Here is a 19333-nt window from a genome sequence, read left to right on the forward strand (position 1 = left end):
CTTTCTTCCTCTCACCATACTACTCGCTCGCTCTCTGAATCGGCTCACCCGAACCTCTCTTTCCCCATCCCTCCTCTTTTTGTGCTCCTAGAGGCATCGCTGCCATTGTCTACAGGAAAATTCAAGTACTTTTTGCACTACTTGAACTAGTCTGAGTGGCTGTTATTGTTAATTGCTGTTGTTCTTCCTGGTTTTGCTTGACGCACAGCTAGCATTTACACCGCAGATTCGTACACAGACAGCATCGCAAACGACCCCGCAAATCTCTCCCATCACCACCAATATGCAGCTTCGCATTTCCATCCGCTCGTTGATCGCCATGCACTCGCACAAGTGCGGCATCTGTGGCACCGAGTACTCCTCTGGCAGCTGTTGGTACTGCCATCCTCAACACAAGCCGACTCTTCCCAATGCAGGGGACCTTTAAAGAAGAAAAAAGCAGGAGCTTCTTCTCAACTCTCGCTAAAAAAAATTTCGCCTTATTTATACATCTACTCCGAGCAACTAACGATTCATAATGTATACTCGACTGCTCTTTTGCAGCTGTCTTTTTGGGTTGGATCTTTACTTTTCCCGGATACCGAGATTGTTACCACATCTATCTTCCTCATCACACTCTTTCGCAACACCCGCGCTGGCCCCATCGGGATCCATGCCAAGCAAAGCACTACAAAGCTTGACGAGAGCTCATGTCTAGCATGAGAAGACACTGGACAAGACTCTGGTTTGAGTCTCATCAAAAGCGACGAGGCCAGAGATTCGCAAACAGCTCGTACTTTACATTTGGTGTTGGATCTGCGATTCGAGAGAAACACCAACCAAAACATTCACATATACTCTCGCTCCCTACTCGCTCGGTCTCTGTCTACAATCTGGGTACCGGCGTCGCGTCAAGGCTGCGCCGTCATACATCTCAGATGCAGCCCAAACTTTCGTTAAAAAAAAATCAACAACCGAGATGATCATTTCACGACAACGGATCTGTCCAGACACCCTGCCGCTCAAAGGTTCGGTGGGTTCTTGGCTCTGGCAGAGCTCCGGATATTCTGCGCGCTACTATCAGTAGCAATTTGCCGCAATTGCTGCTTTCACACTGGAGTGACTCATCTCCCCCCACTCAATTGATGACGGAAACTTGGACTGGGACGGGGGAATCCCAGAGGATAGGCTATAATACCTCTGCTTTATGATTGGGAAAATAGGAGTATGGCGCTCTGTCAGGGATAAGGGGGGAAACTCAAAACGGGATCTGAGAAAATCACTCTTTATAGGATTTTCACTGGGGCATGATTTTATTTTCTGCTTCGATTTCTGCAATTCTTTTTTTATTGTCTGGCCATCCGATTCAGGGAAGGTACAATGAATGCTCTCCTTGGTGGTTCAGAAAGGACGCGATTGCCATGGGCTTAAAGGTAGTCTTATGTTTGATATTTCGTCTTCATATCAGCTTGGTTGTTTTTGCTTCTTTTCACTTTCAAGTCTACTTTTACTACCACGGCGACAACTACTACAAGAAGATGCATGAACTTGCCGTCAAAAGTCTTGGGGGCCATTTCCACCATTGCCATAGAATCTCAATTTGCAGGCTGTAAAATGCTGACTTATCGTGGTCATATGCCTGGAATGTATATCTATCAAGTCTACAACGTAAGACTCCTTCGAGAAGCAAGATACATACCAAGGGCAAGATACATACGGAGTATCGCAAATTGATTTGCTCAAGAAGTCGTTCCTGATATTTTGAGTAGAAGCTCAATGCTGGCTGGCCTGGTGCTTGACAATGGAGCATTGCTTTGGAGAAAATTCAACTTGCTTCAACACATTTTGACCAGGCCCATAGAGTCTAGACTAAAAGCCATCAGAGACATACCATGATTATTCAGCATGCCGACATGTACTACGGAATCTATTATCTCCAACCGCTGTGCATGTGTTTGGAAGAAAAAAGAAACATTTGCATGGCATTCAATCCGACATCAAGATCCAGGCTCATTTCCAAGTGTTTTTGGCATTACTTTGAAGTAAATAGCGATGCTAATCATCGATGTATATACTCCTGAATTTTTGTAATCGATCCGTAACCGCACACAGCTGTATTCGCACTATTTTAATCATGCCGTCATCGACGGTGCAAATCCCACTATCAGGGTCATTATTCCTAAGGTCCCCAACTGAAAATGACCACTCATCGACTGCTATTCGATGAATAATGTAGATGTGTAGAGTGCAGTAAGTATCACGTGCTTCATACATCTCTCATACGCTCAGATACACACCAGCAGTATTGCTATGGTGATGTTTGGTTTCAGCTTGATCCCAGGATTGCAACCGGTGTCTGCCGTCTTTGCAACACAACGAAAGCGTTTGTTCGGGCACGTTCGGGACGCATGAGTGAGCCCCCTCTTATCCAAGCCAGGCCAAACCCATCGACTCTACCCAGAATTGTATCGGAACTCTGATGTGTCATCCCTCGATGCGATGACACTAGTGCTGTTTGAGAGTCCAGAGATTGCAACCTTTCCAATCTCTACTGGGAGCTACAAGAATGAGCCATGGGACTGTGATTGTTTTTCGCAATATCCGGTTCCAAATTCCGGGCAAGGAAGGACTGCATAAGACCTGAGGTTGAGGCGGCAAAAGGATAATGTATCTTCGACTGCTGGTATATGCAGTGGACTCAGTTGGGAATAAATGCGCACCATACGATGAAGGTCCCTGTGGTATACAAAGCTTGCTGCTTCCATGACAATCCGGCCAAGAACATCTTTCGTGGGTCATATCCGAAATACAGCAGCGTATATCCTATCGTATCCACAAAGCGAAAAATGCTGCATCGTGTCAATCAGCACTCATCTTCCAGATCTGGGCTCGCTGGATTGATATCCTTCTCAAAACGCCAGGTGCAGAGCGGACTCACAGGTTTAAAAGGAAGATGCCCAGAGCAAACCTGGGCATCGGACCCACAGCCGTCGTTTGTATCGTTTCCCGCGCAGTGTAACATACGGGGGGTATCCGCACAATAGTCATCATCAATTCCGCGGCCAGAGCGTATGTATATTTTTGTTCATCGTGGGCGCACGTGCGAATAATGAAAAGAGTCAAGGCCACCACTGACAACCCAAAGTCGATCTATAACTCAGTCAGTAACGGGAACAAAACACATGTTGGAGAAACTTTCGCATACCGTCGTGGGTATCAGCACACTAGACACCTTTCTATACATGGTAACGGCGAGAACGAGAGCCAGCACGCCAAGGCCGACTTGGATAATGGCCATGATGAACCATGTGACGGTTGCTAATAACCGCTTGACCCGACAAGGACCATGCAACAACTCCTGGCTACCCTCGGAACTCCCGCCGCATACGGGCCAAGCACAGAAATGGCATATGTAGCCGTATTCGCCATTTGCAAGCTCTAGCAGAGGGCCATGTTTACGCTGGTAATCAGGGGTGAGTTTCACCCGCCAGCATCGAAAGCAGATGGAGCGCCAGGCGTCGTGCTCGCGGGTGACATCTAGAATCAAGCGGTCCAGTCCCGGCGTAGTAAGACATTCGCTGCAGCAGCCTTGCAAGACGGCATCGTATTGGCCATAGCTCGAGAACTGTTTTGACAAAACCTCGGGTGTGATCACGTGACGGTAGAAGCGGCATACCTGACGCAGCCGCACAGTTTCTGAGAGATCCAGGTGGTTGAGAATCATGTACTGGAGTTCCAGGGGCAGCGCAGGAAGGCCAGATCCCGAATTCGGTGATCGCGCGGCCGGAGCGTCTGCGTGGCTTCTAGAGATGCGACGGATGCGGGATCGCAGCTCATGACCCCGGCTGTTCTCTTCTCGCGCAACCTTGTCGGCATGGCGGAAGAGCATCATGTTGCCAACCTTGCTGGGGGCGCGCGACCGTTTTGGCCGTGACGTCGATGCGACGAGTTGCGCAGAGGTTGCGACAATGCGAACAGTATCCCACGATGGCCGATTAGGTATGCTGTTGGGCTACCAGGCAGCGGGGACCTGCGTTGCTGACGATGCGGCCCGGAAGTTTACTGCTGCTCAGGAGCCTGGCCAGGGTGGTGCCGCCGATCTCCAGCTACTGTCGGCCGTCCACAAGGCAGCGTACCAGCCAGTTTTCCTCATCGGTCGCACGGCTTCCAAGTTGTCCTTCTGCTGCTTCCGAGCGAGTTGAAGAGGAAGAAAGCAATGAAAGACCAGAACACGAAAGAAAAGGAGGGTGGAAAGCCCAAGACCGGAGCGCGGAGCGTCCAGCGCGACCTGGAAGCGATGGGGAAATTCCAAGGCCCGGAATGACAGTAGACAGAGCAAACAGGCGAGATGCAACGAAGTGGGCAGGTTTTATGGTGTCGCGGGCTTTTTAGTTCCTGTCGATGTCGGTAGGTTGGCAGAGGATCCCGTAATTGTAGCCGTGCGTGCTACTAAAACCGACACGCTTGCCACGTATGGATTCCAGTCAATCAATCAATAATCAATCGACGAAATCGACAAATCAATGCAGTCCGTCGTTGTCGTTGTTGTCGTCGCCGCCTTGGGGGTTGAGGTGGAGGGCCCTCTCCTATGCCTAGGTCCTTGTCCTTGTCTTTGGAACCGAATTGAAGCCTCCAGTCTGCGGATGGAGGGACCTGAGGGACCTGAACGGGGTCTTGGCCAACCAACTGCATCAGAGGGATGGCGGATTTTGTATTTTCCCAGGCGCATTCCCGGGTGTCCGGCACCTCCCAGCAGCTCGTCTCCAAGGGGCGAGGCGGCGCCTAGTGCCAAGAGTGCGGGTAGTCGGCACGCATTACTCAGAGTGGATTGGCTGTACCTCAAAACTTGAGCCTGCCCACCCAAACACCCACCAAAAGTCAGTGGTCAGTGGCCTGTGGTTCCTTGACCCCTCGATTTTTCTGCTCAGTCTTTGTGGTGCCGGTATCCGATCTGCAGATGCAACATTCCGTCCAGCACCCAGACAGAGGTGGGAATTGATGCCGATCTTTTTCAGTGCCTATGTAATTTGTAGTGTCGTTAGATAGTCTTGGTGTTTTTATCCCATGTTTTATTGTTTATTTTGTACCTTGCAATCATTCTGCTCTTTTCCGCATCGACCCGTTCAATTATTCTGCTACATCGCGCCAATTTACATTAGGTACATTAGACTTTGTCGGCTTGGCCGCACCCGAACACACTTACTTTATTACTGGTTCACGGCCTTGGCCATTACATGTACCTACGTTAGTCGCTGAGTGCCCCATGAATGAATGGGTGTTCCCTGTGGCCAGTAACAAACCCAGGGTCTTTTATGGCGTGGTGTCGCACTCGTATAGTGGATGACTACTGATATAATCCAAATTCGACTAGAAGAATTCAGAACATCTAACCCGCGGCTGAGATGGCAAGAGCACAGTTTCAAGGTCCTGAGGGTTGCACTGGGCTTACGCGTTGGGCCTGTACCTTGATATCCACGTTTTGCCCTCTAGGTAGCAATCACCGCTAAAGTGTCGGCCACATCAGCGCTCTGCTACATGCCTGAAAATAGGTTAAGGTACCTAGATACTTAGGTAGGTCGCCATCAAATGCGCTCGCCATGGCACAAGCAACATGTGCACAAGAATCATACTCGGGTCTTCAGAATGTGAAAGCAATAAGAGAAGCTGGACGTCATTAATATTTTAATGTATTAGAGTGTCACAGGGCTGAAGCTAAGGTGGTTCAACGTTGGAGACTGAAAAATCCGACCCCTCCCAGACCAGAGCCGGATTCCGCGCTGGTCTGGCTGGTCTGACTGGCTAAGCTGGCTGGTGTGGTGCTGTCTTTATCATCAGACTCGACTTGCCGCCGGCACAATCCCACCGCGGTGCCCAGCACTCACGACTCAGGCACCGTGGGCTTGGCATCAAAGTTGTCGTCAGGTAGGTATACTTGCTATGTAACCTAGGTAATGTAGGATGGTGTGTGCGTTTCCCGCTGTACGGATGCGGCCACCACAACGACCCCAATCTGATGACCGCTGAAACGGAAATAGCAAAAGCAGGAAGAAGAAAAAAACCAAATGTCTATCACAAAATGCTGGTGGTTCACACTTCTAGGAAGGCATAACTGGGTACAATCGTCTAATGCGCTCACGGATATTTCGGAACTTCTATTCCACTTCTTCGCGACGCATACGTTGTCTCCTAGGTACTTATCTACCATATGAGGTAGGTAGGTAGGTAGCAGGTATACTCGGGAGGTACGTTGGCTACAATCGATGGGGCAGCCCTAGAGTGTAATATCATGCATGTATGGTACGAGTGACAGCTAGACTAGTAGGTACCTCATCTAGGTAGTGTCGCAGGCTGAGCCACACTCGTGTCCAAAACGAAGCCAGGTACTCTAATCTCTTCCATCTCTCTTTCGTCGATCATCATAAAGTCTTGGCAAGATCTCGACAATGCTTATATGTATCAAGCCGCTGGCGTGCCGTTCCATTCGAATAGCGATAACTTAGCTTTAGAGCTGTCGTTGTTTATACTTTTCAGAGCCTCGCAGATCTTCCGTTCCACGAGCTTCGGCTTGCATACACATGATACGTACATTATGACCAGCATCGGGTACCGGATGTGTTACTCGTTGCCGACTTTGCCGATTAATCATATTTTTTTTTCTCCCTTCTCATGCTAAAAAGGACAGCTCCAAACAACGCGCCGCCCGACGTCCCAGCGACGCCCACTTACTTGATTGCTCTTCCGAATAACCGGAGACTCGGCATCAGCTTATGTTTCGCGATGCGCCAATTAGCCCAACTTGACCTGACGTGGACAATTGCTCGCGATATACTCCTATAGGCACGAGTTGCAATAAATTGGATAACCTCATACGTGGACTGGCTGCCCCAAGTAGCAACGCTGCTGCCGCCGCCATGGATGTCTACCCACGGCCTTAGTACGACAGTATTTGTCAATCGAGGTTACGGGAATGGCGGATTCCTGCACACGAATCATGCGATGTGAAGCCACTAAGGAGAAAGTCATCTGCCATCAGGGGTTGCGCTGATAATAAACGAGGCTTCAGCAGTATTATCATCCGGAGAGCCGGCTGGCCGTTTGGGAGAAATTCCTCATCCATGCGCGTCGGCAAGACTTGGTCCTAATTCCACGCGAGAAGCTAGAGTATCTGCCGAATGGTTTGGTTTGGCATGCACCCAGGTAGCAGTAGTAGAACCTGCACGTGCATCTCACTGCTTGATATAGGTATCTCGGCAGTGAATGGGATGGAGCCACACAATCCTACACCCCACGATAGGAGTCCCTGTCGATCGGGTCCCCATACGCAAAGGGACTTGTTGGGCCATACGCATATTTCAAATCCTGCCCAACAGCCAGCGGTCAACGATTTGATTTTGTGTTCAGTACGAGCTTTCTCCCAGTGCGTAGACGGGATGGTAGTAGCAGGACTTTGGTTCGTCTTGCCTCTCTGGCTTAATTACTCCCTTGACTGCTCCTGTCTTACCACATTGAGGACAAGGTTCAAATTTGACTTTGCTTGGGTTCGAGATGAATGGGCAACTGGATGGGGGTTGCCAGGCCGGCGCTCATAAAAGGCGATTGTAGCAGAGGTATTTAGCTTTCAGTCTTTCATCTATTTCTCAACGGTGATAGTTCCGAGACCACACCTTTACTCCAGACGAAGCGCACTCGAATCCAATGCTATGCGGATATGAGTCACTTGATACGTCGTAATTTTACAGCTTAGGAATAAAGAATGTGTGATAGATGCTGAGGCGAAAAGACGGGGCCTGAAGGCACAAGTTTCTGGATCTTTCACACTCGAGAAAGAAAACCCTTCGGTTCTTCGAGTATTGCGGAATACGGCCAGTTTGATTGTACAATTCGGGCCGTGAACTGTCATACTCTTCGTCTTTAACGACTTGAGGGCTCTGCACCATCGCGTCATGGCCCATCAAGAGCTTCTCAAATGAATTATTGCACCAGCAGATACGTAGAGGTTCACATCCTGATAACCTTGCCTCTTTCCTTAGAGATTGTGTTTCTAAGCAGCAAGTGTTGATTTAAGATCACACATGACTAGCCAGAAAAAGAAAACTTACAAAGTTCGTAATTATTCAGGCCTATATATGCAGTTCTTTTAAGACAAGGACAGGTTCGACGAGTTCAATTTTCTGTGCTCTCATCGATCCCACTCTTTATCCTGGCACTTCGGGATCCGCTAGATTTTGATGGACCACCTTGACCTTCTGGCAATTTTCTCCATTGAATCACCGGGTAGCGTGAGGCCATCTATCGATGAACAAAAGAGGAAGAAACAACAGGAGGAACAAGAACAAATAATTGCATATCAACTTTGCTTATGCCAGTCTCGTAATAGCAGGCATCAAACGATTTATCTCAGTTGGTAGTCATCGCGAGGAATCCGGAGACACCTGTCGGATTTTATCGGATTTGTCTTGGACCCTAAGCGGATTTTCGAACGGACTCTCAAGTGGACTCTCAAGCGGACTCTCGGCGGACATTCATCCATGTGTTCCCGTTGGATTCCTCAAATACGAAATACAGAGTGGCTGACATATTTGATGATCTACTATTCAGTGAAATCAAACACGAGCATTTCAGTGAGCAAGACTTACGAATGCAATTGCAAATACCGAGAGACTGTTACAGGTGTGTCGACTCCATGCTGTCATCGAATTGGCCAGTAGATGTTCAGAGCGAGTCAATCTCATGACCACGGGGGAGCAATTCAATTGCATTTCTCTCACACTGGCTCATTCCTGATCACTGAGGCGTGGTAAACTGCAATGAGTCTCCATGAATTTGCTCATTTGGGATTCATCGTGAAGCGAATACATTTTGCATTAAATGAATGACAATACATAGATAGGTATATGCCCAAGTGGAAGCCTATGTGAGTCAATGGTTGAACCAGTGCTTAGGTGCATGTAGGAAGCCAGCGCACAATCTGCCACATCATAAAATCGGGAACAAAGTTTTCGCAATACTTCTTCTCAAGATAGAATTACAATATCATCGAGTTTATCAAAAATGCGCTCTAGCATTAATCAGCCGCCAGCTTTTGCCTGCGGAAATCGGCAAGTCCGAATCGTACGGAATATACACTCCAAGAAGAGCTCTTCTAGAAGACTATTGTATCAAGTGAGCATGTTCTGTCGTGGATGACAAGCCTATTTCTCATTAACAATGGCAACATCTTCCATCTCTCTACTTTCCAGAAATACACATATATCCTTCCCGGTGAATTAGAAATCCGACAAAAAAAAAAAAAAAAACGGGTGCAGAAACTGAGACAGTCAAAGACGGCAAAAGGAGTTTTATGCGCGGATGCCAGGTCGCGCAACGCTACATCCCTTAGGAGAAGGGGGGGGGGGATCTGTCTGCCGACTTTGCTTTGGATGATCTGCCAGCAATATGCCATCGTTAGCCAAGACTTCTCCGTCATTCCGTTATGAGGTATGATGCGATCAGATCAAGTCGCGGCTCTTTTTTGCGGAGTGCACACTATGTTAGCAATTGTTTTTTTTTTTTTGCTGCTGAAGGTCTTAAATACTCGAAAAGCACCAGAAGATGATTTTGAGACGATAAAAATCAATCTCTCTGCATCAAGCAGGCTGCAGATTGAATTTTTTTTTTAATTCATCACAATGCAAAGACACCAGGAGAGTTCAGAGCACCGACCTCATCTGATAAGTCAGCCACTGATGTTTCTACATAGTCATACGATAAGTCTATTGGTCGCTATGGCAGTGTGAGCAAGGTCCATGGCGGCGATGCTGACGTTCTTGGCGGAGTCTGCTATTGGAGAAGACGAGCCGTCCACAGTATCGGCCTCGCCAACCACAAAGAACCGTCCTCCATGGACCAAGACTTTGATGAAAGTAATAATATGTCATTATAAAAAAGGAGGTGGGAGTAACACCGGTATTGGTACAATTGTAATGTGCAGGAAAGCTTGATCAGACCATGTTGCGAGCGTAGAAAATCTTTTCTTAGAGTGACGAGTTGATCTTCTAATATTTACGTCATGTTTTTGCAGCCAAGTTGAAAAGAATGTCAGACTCTACTATCTTCGTCATCTATATTCCCATTGAACCGACAATATTGGCTGCGAAGTGTACCAGGACAACACCTACACTCAAGAGCCGCTTATTCGAGCAGTTGATAATGTGTCGGAATATCAGGAGTCGAGTTTCGAGGTTTCCGTCTCGTCGAATGGTGACGTTGAATTGTTGAATATTGTCTCATTAGGTTTCAATGCCCAGCAAATAGGGACCCTGGTATTTTCAGAGCATGATCTAACTGGAGGAGCTTACAGTTTCCACGATGATTGGAGATTCAAGGCCAGGGCTTTGAAAATTGTCGACGCAACGCAAGGTTCCTAAATTGGCAAAAACTTGTACTCTGAATCTAAATAACGGTTGGACTGGACCACTGAGGCTCGCTTGTGGTTTTCCTTGTCGCTGTAGCAGACAATGGAAGATGAGAAACAAACAGTTTTGAATTTTCTGGATTTTCCGACTTGCCCTGTTGCATTTACTGGCGAGCGGCGTATTGCACTTCTCTGGCGACACCTCTGTCAACACCTGACATGAATCGGAATGCTCCTATTAGCAATGACGCTTAGACAAAGAGACCATAATCAAAAGATGAATGTGAGCCGCCGCTGGCAATATCTTGACGGGTCCGCCGTAGTTTACCTGATGGCACGAGATCCTCGGCTTACGCATGAGGTTGTTGATGGGTAACTCATATAATACGTAGTCTATTCCATAGGTAGTACGGAGACCATTCGACTACTGCGAAATTGGTCAGCGTTTCGAACCACGTAGCCTCCATGCCCTCTGTCCATACGTAAGACTCGCGATAATGCTAGAAAGTGATCGTGTTGGCTGGTTACGGTTATATGCACATGCAAATTATCTGCGCGCCCAGCTCGTGATTATGGATGTGCATACTACGTAGATGCTTATGGAGTACGATGCGTCGTCGCACAACCTCCCGTCCCACAACAAGCGCTAACGTAGGGCTGAAGCACCCTTTTCTTAATTACTCTATACAACGTTCTCTCATCATCACATACCTTGCAGGACACATGGAGCATTTCCAGACAGTTGGGACCAGAGGAAATTCTCATTTGTCCATAGCTTGGACTTATTCCTGCTTCAGACGTCCCTTCACATTGTCAACTCGGCTAGATAGGGCTAATGCTTGAGGACCCTCAAGTATACCCAAGCGGTATATCGTGTGATGGGAGCCACGAAGCCACGACTCCATTGCCCAGATCAGATCCCGCCCCCACAGCCCTTGCTAGCGCTAATGACTATGAAAATACAGAAGGCAAAACTTAATTACTCCTATGCACCAGTGATTTTGGCCGAAGACCAAGGATCAGATACCTGGACAGGCTGGGCTGTCTTCCCTGCGAAATCCTCCATCTTTGGCATTGATCCTGGTGCAAATGTCTAGGTAGATTACTGAATCCATTGATTTTGGTCTCGTCTGGTATAAGGAGGACCGGGCCTTGTAATTGTTTTCCACCCCACCCCGCCCTCCGCCCGACTCCAATTCTATGTATTTTAATTGTGCTCGCTCGAGCCCAGATCAAATTATCCATACGAGCTGTGCATAATCTCAAAAAAGCCTCATGCCACGATTTCGCATCTTGAGAAAACACGATAACTGACCTCAGCCTCCATTTCCCACCACTCTACAGTCGCTGCAAATAGACCTATTTGCTCAGAATGAGTTCCGTCCAGGTTCTCAAAACCCTTGGGGTTGGAGAGGTGGGTCGAACAGCCAGTATTGATTACAAATATATGATAACTGGATATCCCAGGGCACCACGATGGATATCACTATCGACGAGAACGAGCCTGAAGATTCGGTAGATCGGTATGCCATGGACACCTACGTGTCGGGTGAAGAACAACTCTTCATACCCCCACACTGGCATAAGGTGAGCTGGCAGAAAACAACACATACTTTTGGTCGTGTAGACCCGCTCAACAATGCTCGGAAAACTTTAGAATCACGCCGAATACTTGACGGTCCTTGAGGGCAGGATGGAGGTTTCTCTAGATGGCCAGAAGGTGATCGTGGAAGCCGGGGATCCTCCAGTCCTGGTGGCGCGCCGGGTTGTACACAGCATCAAAAGCTTCGAGGGGGAGAGGCTCGTGTTCCGGGAGAGGCCAGATCCTGCCGGTCTCTACAAAGCCCTGTAAGGAATTCCTAAAAGAAAACACAGGCGAATGAAATATTAACTCTACTGATCAACTTCTATATCTTAGCTTCTTCAACGATGTCTTCCAAAGAGGAAAATTCGGAACTGTCTTGCACCTTATAAGAGCCTTTCGCGATGGTGACTCATACCTGGCATTGCCTTTGCATTTCAGATTTTTTGACGAAATTGTGAGTGAGTTTCAATCCGATTGATAACAAACATTTCAATTGACATTGGGCAAGTTCATCGCGATATTTGGGACTTTGGCGCGCCCATTTGTGCCAAGTAAACCAGAGAAATTGTAGTGTAGCAGCATCGTGGTCCACGACGATAGAATGGACGAGTACCTCTGTACAGGAAGATACACCAGGTACAGCGGAAAATGCTTAGGCTGGCTGTCTGGCTGAACAAATAGGAAAGGCAATGTCATGTGGCTGAGTACCTCTAGGGTTTCCTCTCTGGGTACTTACCCCCAACTGAACCATTGAGGAAACCAAGTGCACCACAGTCTTAGTAAGCGTGCATTCTAATAAAGGAAGGGTGGGTTTCACAAAGCTTCTGCGAAGGAACATAGAATATAAAATATAATGACAGCACAATCTCCCCGTTGCCCCGGATGAGCAGCACAAGACGTCTCGCTGTGGGGCTGGCCTGCTTCTGATTCTGCTTAAATTGCTTGCAAATGAGGTTCAATCGCCACTGCCAAGTCACAAGCAGTTTAGCGAAAGCCACATTATACTGGTAAAGTTATAGAAATGCAGGAACCACAGCGGGAATCCCATCTCTCTGGTCAGCGCAATGCTAGAACTGCCTGGACCGTGTCTACGAAGATAAGCAATATTCAAGGTTTGAAAGAAAGATAGTATGATCACCAATTGAAAATATAATGCAAGAGTCATTCCCAGGGAACGGGTTATCAGGATGTCCCGCGATTGAGTCGTTCCTTCAGTGCGCAAATGCAGGATCAGGTGCGGACGCAACACAAGCGTTTGGAATGAGTTTTCGAGATGATTGGATAATTTTGTCACTCAGAGAAACGAACGAGGGGAGAAGCAATCGTGGCACCCAACGCACGTATATCGTGGCAAATCACCAAATTATCCGTGTTGCTTGACGGATAAACCAGTCCTTGCGACGATTTGTGGCCAACTCGAGAATGAAGAAGTTGGATAAATGCAAACCGCCTTGGCACTCGAGCCAAGACATGTGACGAAGTTGCAATCGATATTCAGTGCTACATTGATTCGTATACCGGTGCAGGAGTCTCAAAATAGGCACATCACAGGCGTCGCGCAACTGCGACACCATTTGGATAATTGAAAGACTTGGCGAATTGCTCTGATATTGCACAATAGCATGTCATGCTGTCGTGTCAGAGACATGAATGCTTTTCTGGCGATATTTCGACGATGCAGCAAGTTGTTCAAGTCTCTTATTGGTGGGTCTTATTATGAGTAAAAGCTCGATTTAGCAAACAAAAGAAGCATCACGTCTTAACATCCTTACAATAACGCTATGTATCGCAGGCCGAAATCTTGCTGGTGAGGCTGTTTGGGGTGGAGAGTTGCCACCCTTGTCGCTTCGATGCGCAGATGGGTCGGTCAGAATTGGTAATGACCAGGGTCCTGGGAATCTTCCAGTGCCTGGCTAGTGGCCAAGTCAGTAGATACCTGACCTTCCTGTTCTGGAAAGGTAGCTTCCCTTCACACCAGAGGTCGTCGACATCTACAGCACCTCTGCCGATACGGCCCAACAAAGGTTGCATGGAGGCAAGGAACTGCAAAGGCGAGTCTGGGTCTGAAAATCGTAACGTAGGATTCTGGTTGTGGTGCCATGCAGTGAACAATCGTCGTGATACGCCTCGTAAACCGGACTGGAGCGGCCGAGCCTTGGGGCAAGATGGAGAAGCGTTTAACTTTGCGAAATCGACGTAATTTATTCGGTTTGGTCAAGCAGAAAGAGGCTGGACAATGATATTGTCTTGTCCAAAGATCTTGTACCTGATAAGCAGCCAAGACTTCTAAAGGGATGAAGCATGAGGGCGTTCTGCCCTATGGTTCTTGGCCATGCCCAGACTGTCCATTTGAAGCTTGTTTTAACATCCAAGGAGCTCGAAGGGGAACATTATGGCGGCCAGTTTCCTTCAACAGCGCTTGGCTCGGCTTGGCCATGCATATTTTTAGTCCAGAAGATGGAGAAGGGCCCAGGAAACCATTTGGGAGTCCCCGCTATTGACCATTGGTCTCTATTGGTCATTAACGTATCACCGTTGAGGTATCATTGGCACAAAGGGTTGCGGCTCGACTCCAGATATTGCTATAGCATGGCATCTCGCCACAAGGACGACTCCAACTGTGCATTAGTTCATTTGCCCGTGTTACACTCCCGACATGTGCATCAAGTGTGTATCATTCACAATTGGTTGCCGGGACTGTCGACATCCCATTTCGCCCGCAACCCTTATCTTTGTTTTTCGTTGACGATCCTACGTCGAGCCGCCGCATACCTAGATATGCAATAAACAACATGAGGATGCGTACGTACTCGTGCCTTGTAACAGCATCACGCGATAGCTATCCACCTTGCATAGCTCCATTTCTTGACAAACCCTGAGCCTCAATATGTTCTGTGTCTTTCTCATTTGAGGAATATTTGAGCTGAACGAGACAAGGTATATGGTGCCATTCGATTCTAGAATCAGACGTACCCGGGATGAGATGGTTTGCTTGCACTTGTGATTCTCCCAATGCCAAGACCATCAGTACGCCCCGACTATAAAGACTTGATGCTGGCCGCAGCCAATTTGTCTTCTGCTCTCAGTCCAAGCTCACACAAGCCTTCCAACTTCAAGTCATTCCATCAGAACAAAGTCTTCCATCATACATCATGAAGTTCACAGCTGTCATCACCGCACTTGCTTGCGCTGAGGCTGCCCTCGGTGCCCGTTTCACTGAGGCTCGTCGCCAACGTCACGCCGAGCGTGCTGCCAAGCGTGCAGCTGAGCGCAACAGCAACCCCCGACTTCCTGCTGATGACTCCATCATCGAGGGTCTGGCTCTTGACAATGAGACGCAAGTTTCGTACTCCTCCAACTGGGCCGGAGCTGTCCTTATCGGTTCTGTAAGTTGCGTCCTGGCAGACTTTCCATGACTGCGCGCTAACACAAGAATTAGGGATACAAGTCTGTGACTGGCACTTTTGTGGTCCCGACTCCTTCTGTTCCCTCGGGTGGAAGCTCCCGAACTGAATATGTAAGTCAACCAGTAACACTACCTGATGAAAGCAAAGTGCTGACTTTTACAAGGCCGCTAGGTTAGTAATCAGTGTTGTCGTTGGCTCTGGCGCTTATATGACAGGAGGAAAACAATTACTGACATTTATTTTTCAAAAGCGCGTGGGTGGGTATTGATGGAGATACCGCCACCAACTCCATCCTGCAGACTGGTGTCGACTTTTACGTCGAGGGCAGCACGACCAGCTTTGACGCTTGGTACGAGTGGTATCCCGACTGTACGAAATCCCAGAGTCCTGTCATGGCTTCCAGCAATGCATGCTAACGCAGAGGAAATAGATGCGTATACCTTCAGTGGCATCTCCATTTCCGCTGGAGACACCATCACCGTGACCGTCACGGCCACCAGCACGACGGGCGGCACGGCTGTGGTTTCCAACAAGTCGACTGGCAAGTCGGTCACTCACACCTTTAGCGGCCAGACCAAGGCGCTTCAGGAGCTCAACGCCGAGTGGATCGTCGAAGACTTCAGCTCCGGCAGCTCGCTGGTACCCTTTGCTGACTTTGGCTCCGTCACCTTCACCAATGCTCAAGCCACCACCTCTAGCGGCACTGTCGGAGTCACTGGTGCTGAGATCATTGACATTAAGCAGAGCAACAAGGTTCTGACTGATGTTAGCCTTGACAGCAGCACCCAGGTCACCGTCTCTTACATTGGTTAAGAAACTTTACCGCGGTCAAGTCGGCATGCTCGACACAAACACTGCTCTAGTTCATCGCTGAGCCGTCAATTCCTGCAAAGCCAAGAACGGCGAACCGGCCCATACGGGAAGCGCTGGGGAGCCAGCCTTGTTGTTCATATCTTTTATTTCTGCATATCTTGTTATGACATCACATAGCAGCCATATATCTAAAGAAACCTTATGATTATATACACAATCATAGCCGCTGATTGGCAATGATGTATCAAGTCAATAAACGAGTGTTTGTTAAAATCAATCTAAAAAGTATATACACAAGGTAGGAAGAAAATCTTGACGAGATATTTCTCACTGTAGCATCTTCTCAGCTCCGGGGTTCTCGCCGATTGGACTCAGCATCAACGTCTCTAGCATCGCCTAGACATAGGAGCAAGTGACGCTCTCTCCACTGGCCGAGCAAGAGGTCAGAACCTTACCACTCTGGCGGAGATCAATGATGGTGGCGCCCGTGACTCCCTTGCCATTGACAGTGGCATCCTCAAAGGTGACGGTGCCAAAGTCGGCAAAGGGGACGAGACTGCTGCCCTCCTCAAAGTCCTCGACGATCCACTCGGCATTGGTCTCGCAGAGGGAAGCCGTGGCGGACGTGAAGCTGTGGGTGACCGACTTGCCCGTGGTCTCGTTCTTGATGACGGCCGTACCCGTCTTCTTGCTCGACGCAGTGACGGTCACGGTGATCTTGTGGCCGGCTTCCATGGTTATGCCAGTGAAGTCGTGGGCGACCTGGGGGTACCACTCGTACCAGGCGTCATACGAGACATGGCCGCCGCGGACGTTGAAGTCAATGCCCGTCTGCAAGATGGCCGACGAGCACGTGTCGCCGTCGATTCCAACCCATGCGGATGCCGAGTAGGTCTTGGCAGAGCTGCCGCCGGTCGGAACCTTGGGGGTGGGCACGGTGAAGGTACCAGTGACGGTCGTGTAGCCCGTACCAATGAGGACGGCGCCGGCCCACTGTTTGACACAAAAACATTAGCGACTGCACAGACAGCTACTAACTTGATCACACACGTACGTTCGTCGAGTAGGAGACGTGCTTGGTGCCATTGATAACGGCAGGCTCATCGGTCTCGTTGATGTCGGGAATCATGAGACCGCTCTTGCGGTTCTGACGCTCGCTCATGAGGCGAGCTGCACGCTCCTGACGCTTGGCAGTACCGGGAGCGGCAGCGACAGCGGAGGCACCGAGAATGGCACCGATAACAGCGGAGAACTTCATCTTATCTGAAGCAGAGGGTGGTAGCGGCCAAGAGATATAGGGCTGAGATGAAGCGTTCTGCAAAGTGTCGAACTCGATAAAGATGATTCCCAGGGATCGAAACTGACTGGTATGCCTGCAAGCCAAGGAAGCCAAGACAAAAATCTGACCGGAATGGGATTGAGCCAAGACTTTATATCCAATGTTGCTGGATAAACATGTTCCTCGTTCGTTGCTGTTTCCATGTGGTCTTAGGCAATAACTGATCTACTATAGGCGTGACGGACAGGCGGCCGGTAACTGCTCCTGGATAAGGAACCAGGTATTAAGCAGACATGGTGATGTGAATAGATTAAAATCATCTTGACACCTTCTTTATAGAGCCAACCTGCAATGCTGCAGCAAATCACATTGAGGATGAAGTAATACGGGATGCTGTTATCTCTCGTAAAATCAGCTGTGGTGACATGCTTTGGCAAATGCCGTGCCATAAATTAATTAGAGTGCCATTATTTTGGTTGGCGATATCACAAACCCAATCAGCTTCTCAGCGAGCTAAATTGACCATTGCCACTGTTCCGTCAGTCTTCAAGTCTATCGCCATGAGGGGGGCGCAATGCTCATAAAGAGTCACGGTGCAACTCTTTGCACTTTGATGTTGGGGGTCATGGGGCTCCATTCAAAGCTGCATTCCACTGATGCAGCTTTCAGCTCGGTGGGCTCACACAATTTGTTCAGGAAGGTCGCATCATCTGCTCAAAGACAAGCCCAGATAGACATTCACGGCAATAGAAAAATGAAGCGCTTCGCCCTGTGGAGGACGGACATTGTTTGATATGCCTGCCAAGACGGGTAAAGTCTTGGCTGGGTCTATGGGATGTACTTGGAGTCACTTACATTACATCAGGTCTGCGTAGTCGAGAGTGTAGAGAGAGGCAACGGGGTAGGATGCAGAAACAGGAAAGTCCCCAAAGCGGAGGCGGCAAGGGATTGAAAAGTGAGAGTGGGCATCCTCCCCTTCGTTGGGACGAAACAAGCTTTTCTTTCAGATTAATAGTTCCTCATGCCAAGACAAGATGATGCCAATATGGGATACTAGATTGAGAGTAAAAAGCCTGGAGTAATCATCAAAAGCCCAAGCGTGTGGTTATTGTATGATTTGAATTTCATACTATACTATTTGACATTTGCGCAGCGAGTAGTCTGGAGATGGGTAATAGTTAGAGGCCAGTGCAGCCCCTGACAAGCCTTGTGCTCTTCACATGGCATATGCATGCGGCCTTGTCGAGTATTGAGCCCTGAGTAATTCAGTAAGTGATCTACCGGATCATCCGGTACCAGGGGTTTTGCATTGACTGGAGTGGAGTCAACGAACCACCGCAAATGTGGTAACAACGACGACTCCTTCTGAGGTCATTTTCCATTTCCGTTTCTAGTGTTGCACTGCGATGGACTTTGGAAGTGGACGAAATCAGTTCACGAACTGCTAACTCAAAAAAGGGACCAGATCATGGTGGTTTCGGCAAGTAGATACGGAGTCTGCACTATATAATACTGCTTTGATCATTGCAAGCCACAGCGCGGTGAACGCTGTGGCTTGCGTACGGTCTGGAGACGGCGGACGGTTAATAGAGGTTTTGCCAATCATAGTAATTGGCGAAATTGCTTCAAGATAAGATTTGTCCCCAATGTGTGGAGATATTGAAGGCATTTCCTGTATTCCGTAGGGTGGTGTGAAAGGGCGTGGCGATTGAAACTCTCGTTCAAAGTAGCGCATGATCCCCTACTGTAACCAACTTATCGCGCTCGGCATGGAGAGGTCACTTTGTGGCGACAGGATCTGAAATAACCTGTAGGGCCATGTCAATTCGTTGAGCTGTTCTTTATAGATTACATTACCTAGAAGGCCCTGATGGCGC

The 19333-nt window shown here is 48.6% G+C and overlaps 3 protein-coding genes across 3 annotated transcripts; 2 read left to right on the top strand and 1 right to left on the bottom strand.

The window, feature by feature from the left end:
* Positions 1-11848: 11848 nt before the first annotated feature.
* Positions 11849-12224, top strand: PFICI_15093 (uncharacterized protein; the record flags this gene model as incomplete). Its single annotated transcript, XM_007843674.1, has 2 exons — positions 11849-11959; positions 12030-12224. 2 exons carry the CDS (start codon positions 11849-11851, stop codon positions 12222-12224), a joined length of 306 nt encoding a protein of 101 aa, XP_007841865.1.
* Positions 12225-15109: 2885 nt separating this feature from the next.
* PFICI_15094 (uncharacterized protein) lies at positions 15110-16177 on the top strand (the record flags this gene model as incomplete). The annotated part of the gene is made up of 5 exons (XM_007843675.1): positions 15110-15343; positions 15397-15474; positions 15528-15535; positions 15615-15733; positions 15795-16177. The coding sequence occupies 5 exons, from the start codon at positions 15110-15112 to the stop codon at positions 16175-16177; spliced, it is 822 nt and encodes a 273-aa protein (XP_007841866.1).
* Positions 16178-16573: 396 nt separating this feature from the next.
* Positions 16574-17435, bottom strand: PFICI_15095 (uncharacterized protein; the record flags this gene model as incomplete). Its single annotated transcript, XM_007843676.1, has 2 exons — positions 16574-17170; positions 17232-17435. 2 exons carry the CDS (start codon positions 17433-17435, stop codon positions 16574-16576), a joined length of 801 nt encoding a protein of 266 aa, XP_007841867.1.
* Positions 17436-19333: the final 1898 nt, after the last annotated feature.

The sequence above is a fragment of the Pestalotiopsis fici genome (assembly GCF_000516985.1).
Source record: "Pestalotiopsis fici W106-1 unplaced genomic scaffold PFICI_Scf_15, whole genome shotgun sequence".
Taxonomy (NCBI): domain Eukaryota; kingdom Fungi; phylum Ascomycota; class Sordariomycetes; order Amphisphaeriales; family Sporocadaceae; genus Pestalotiopsis; species Pestalotiopsis fici.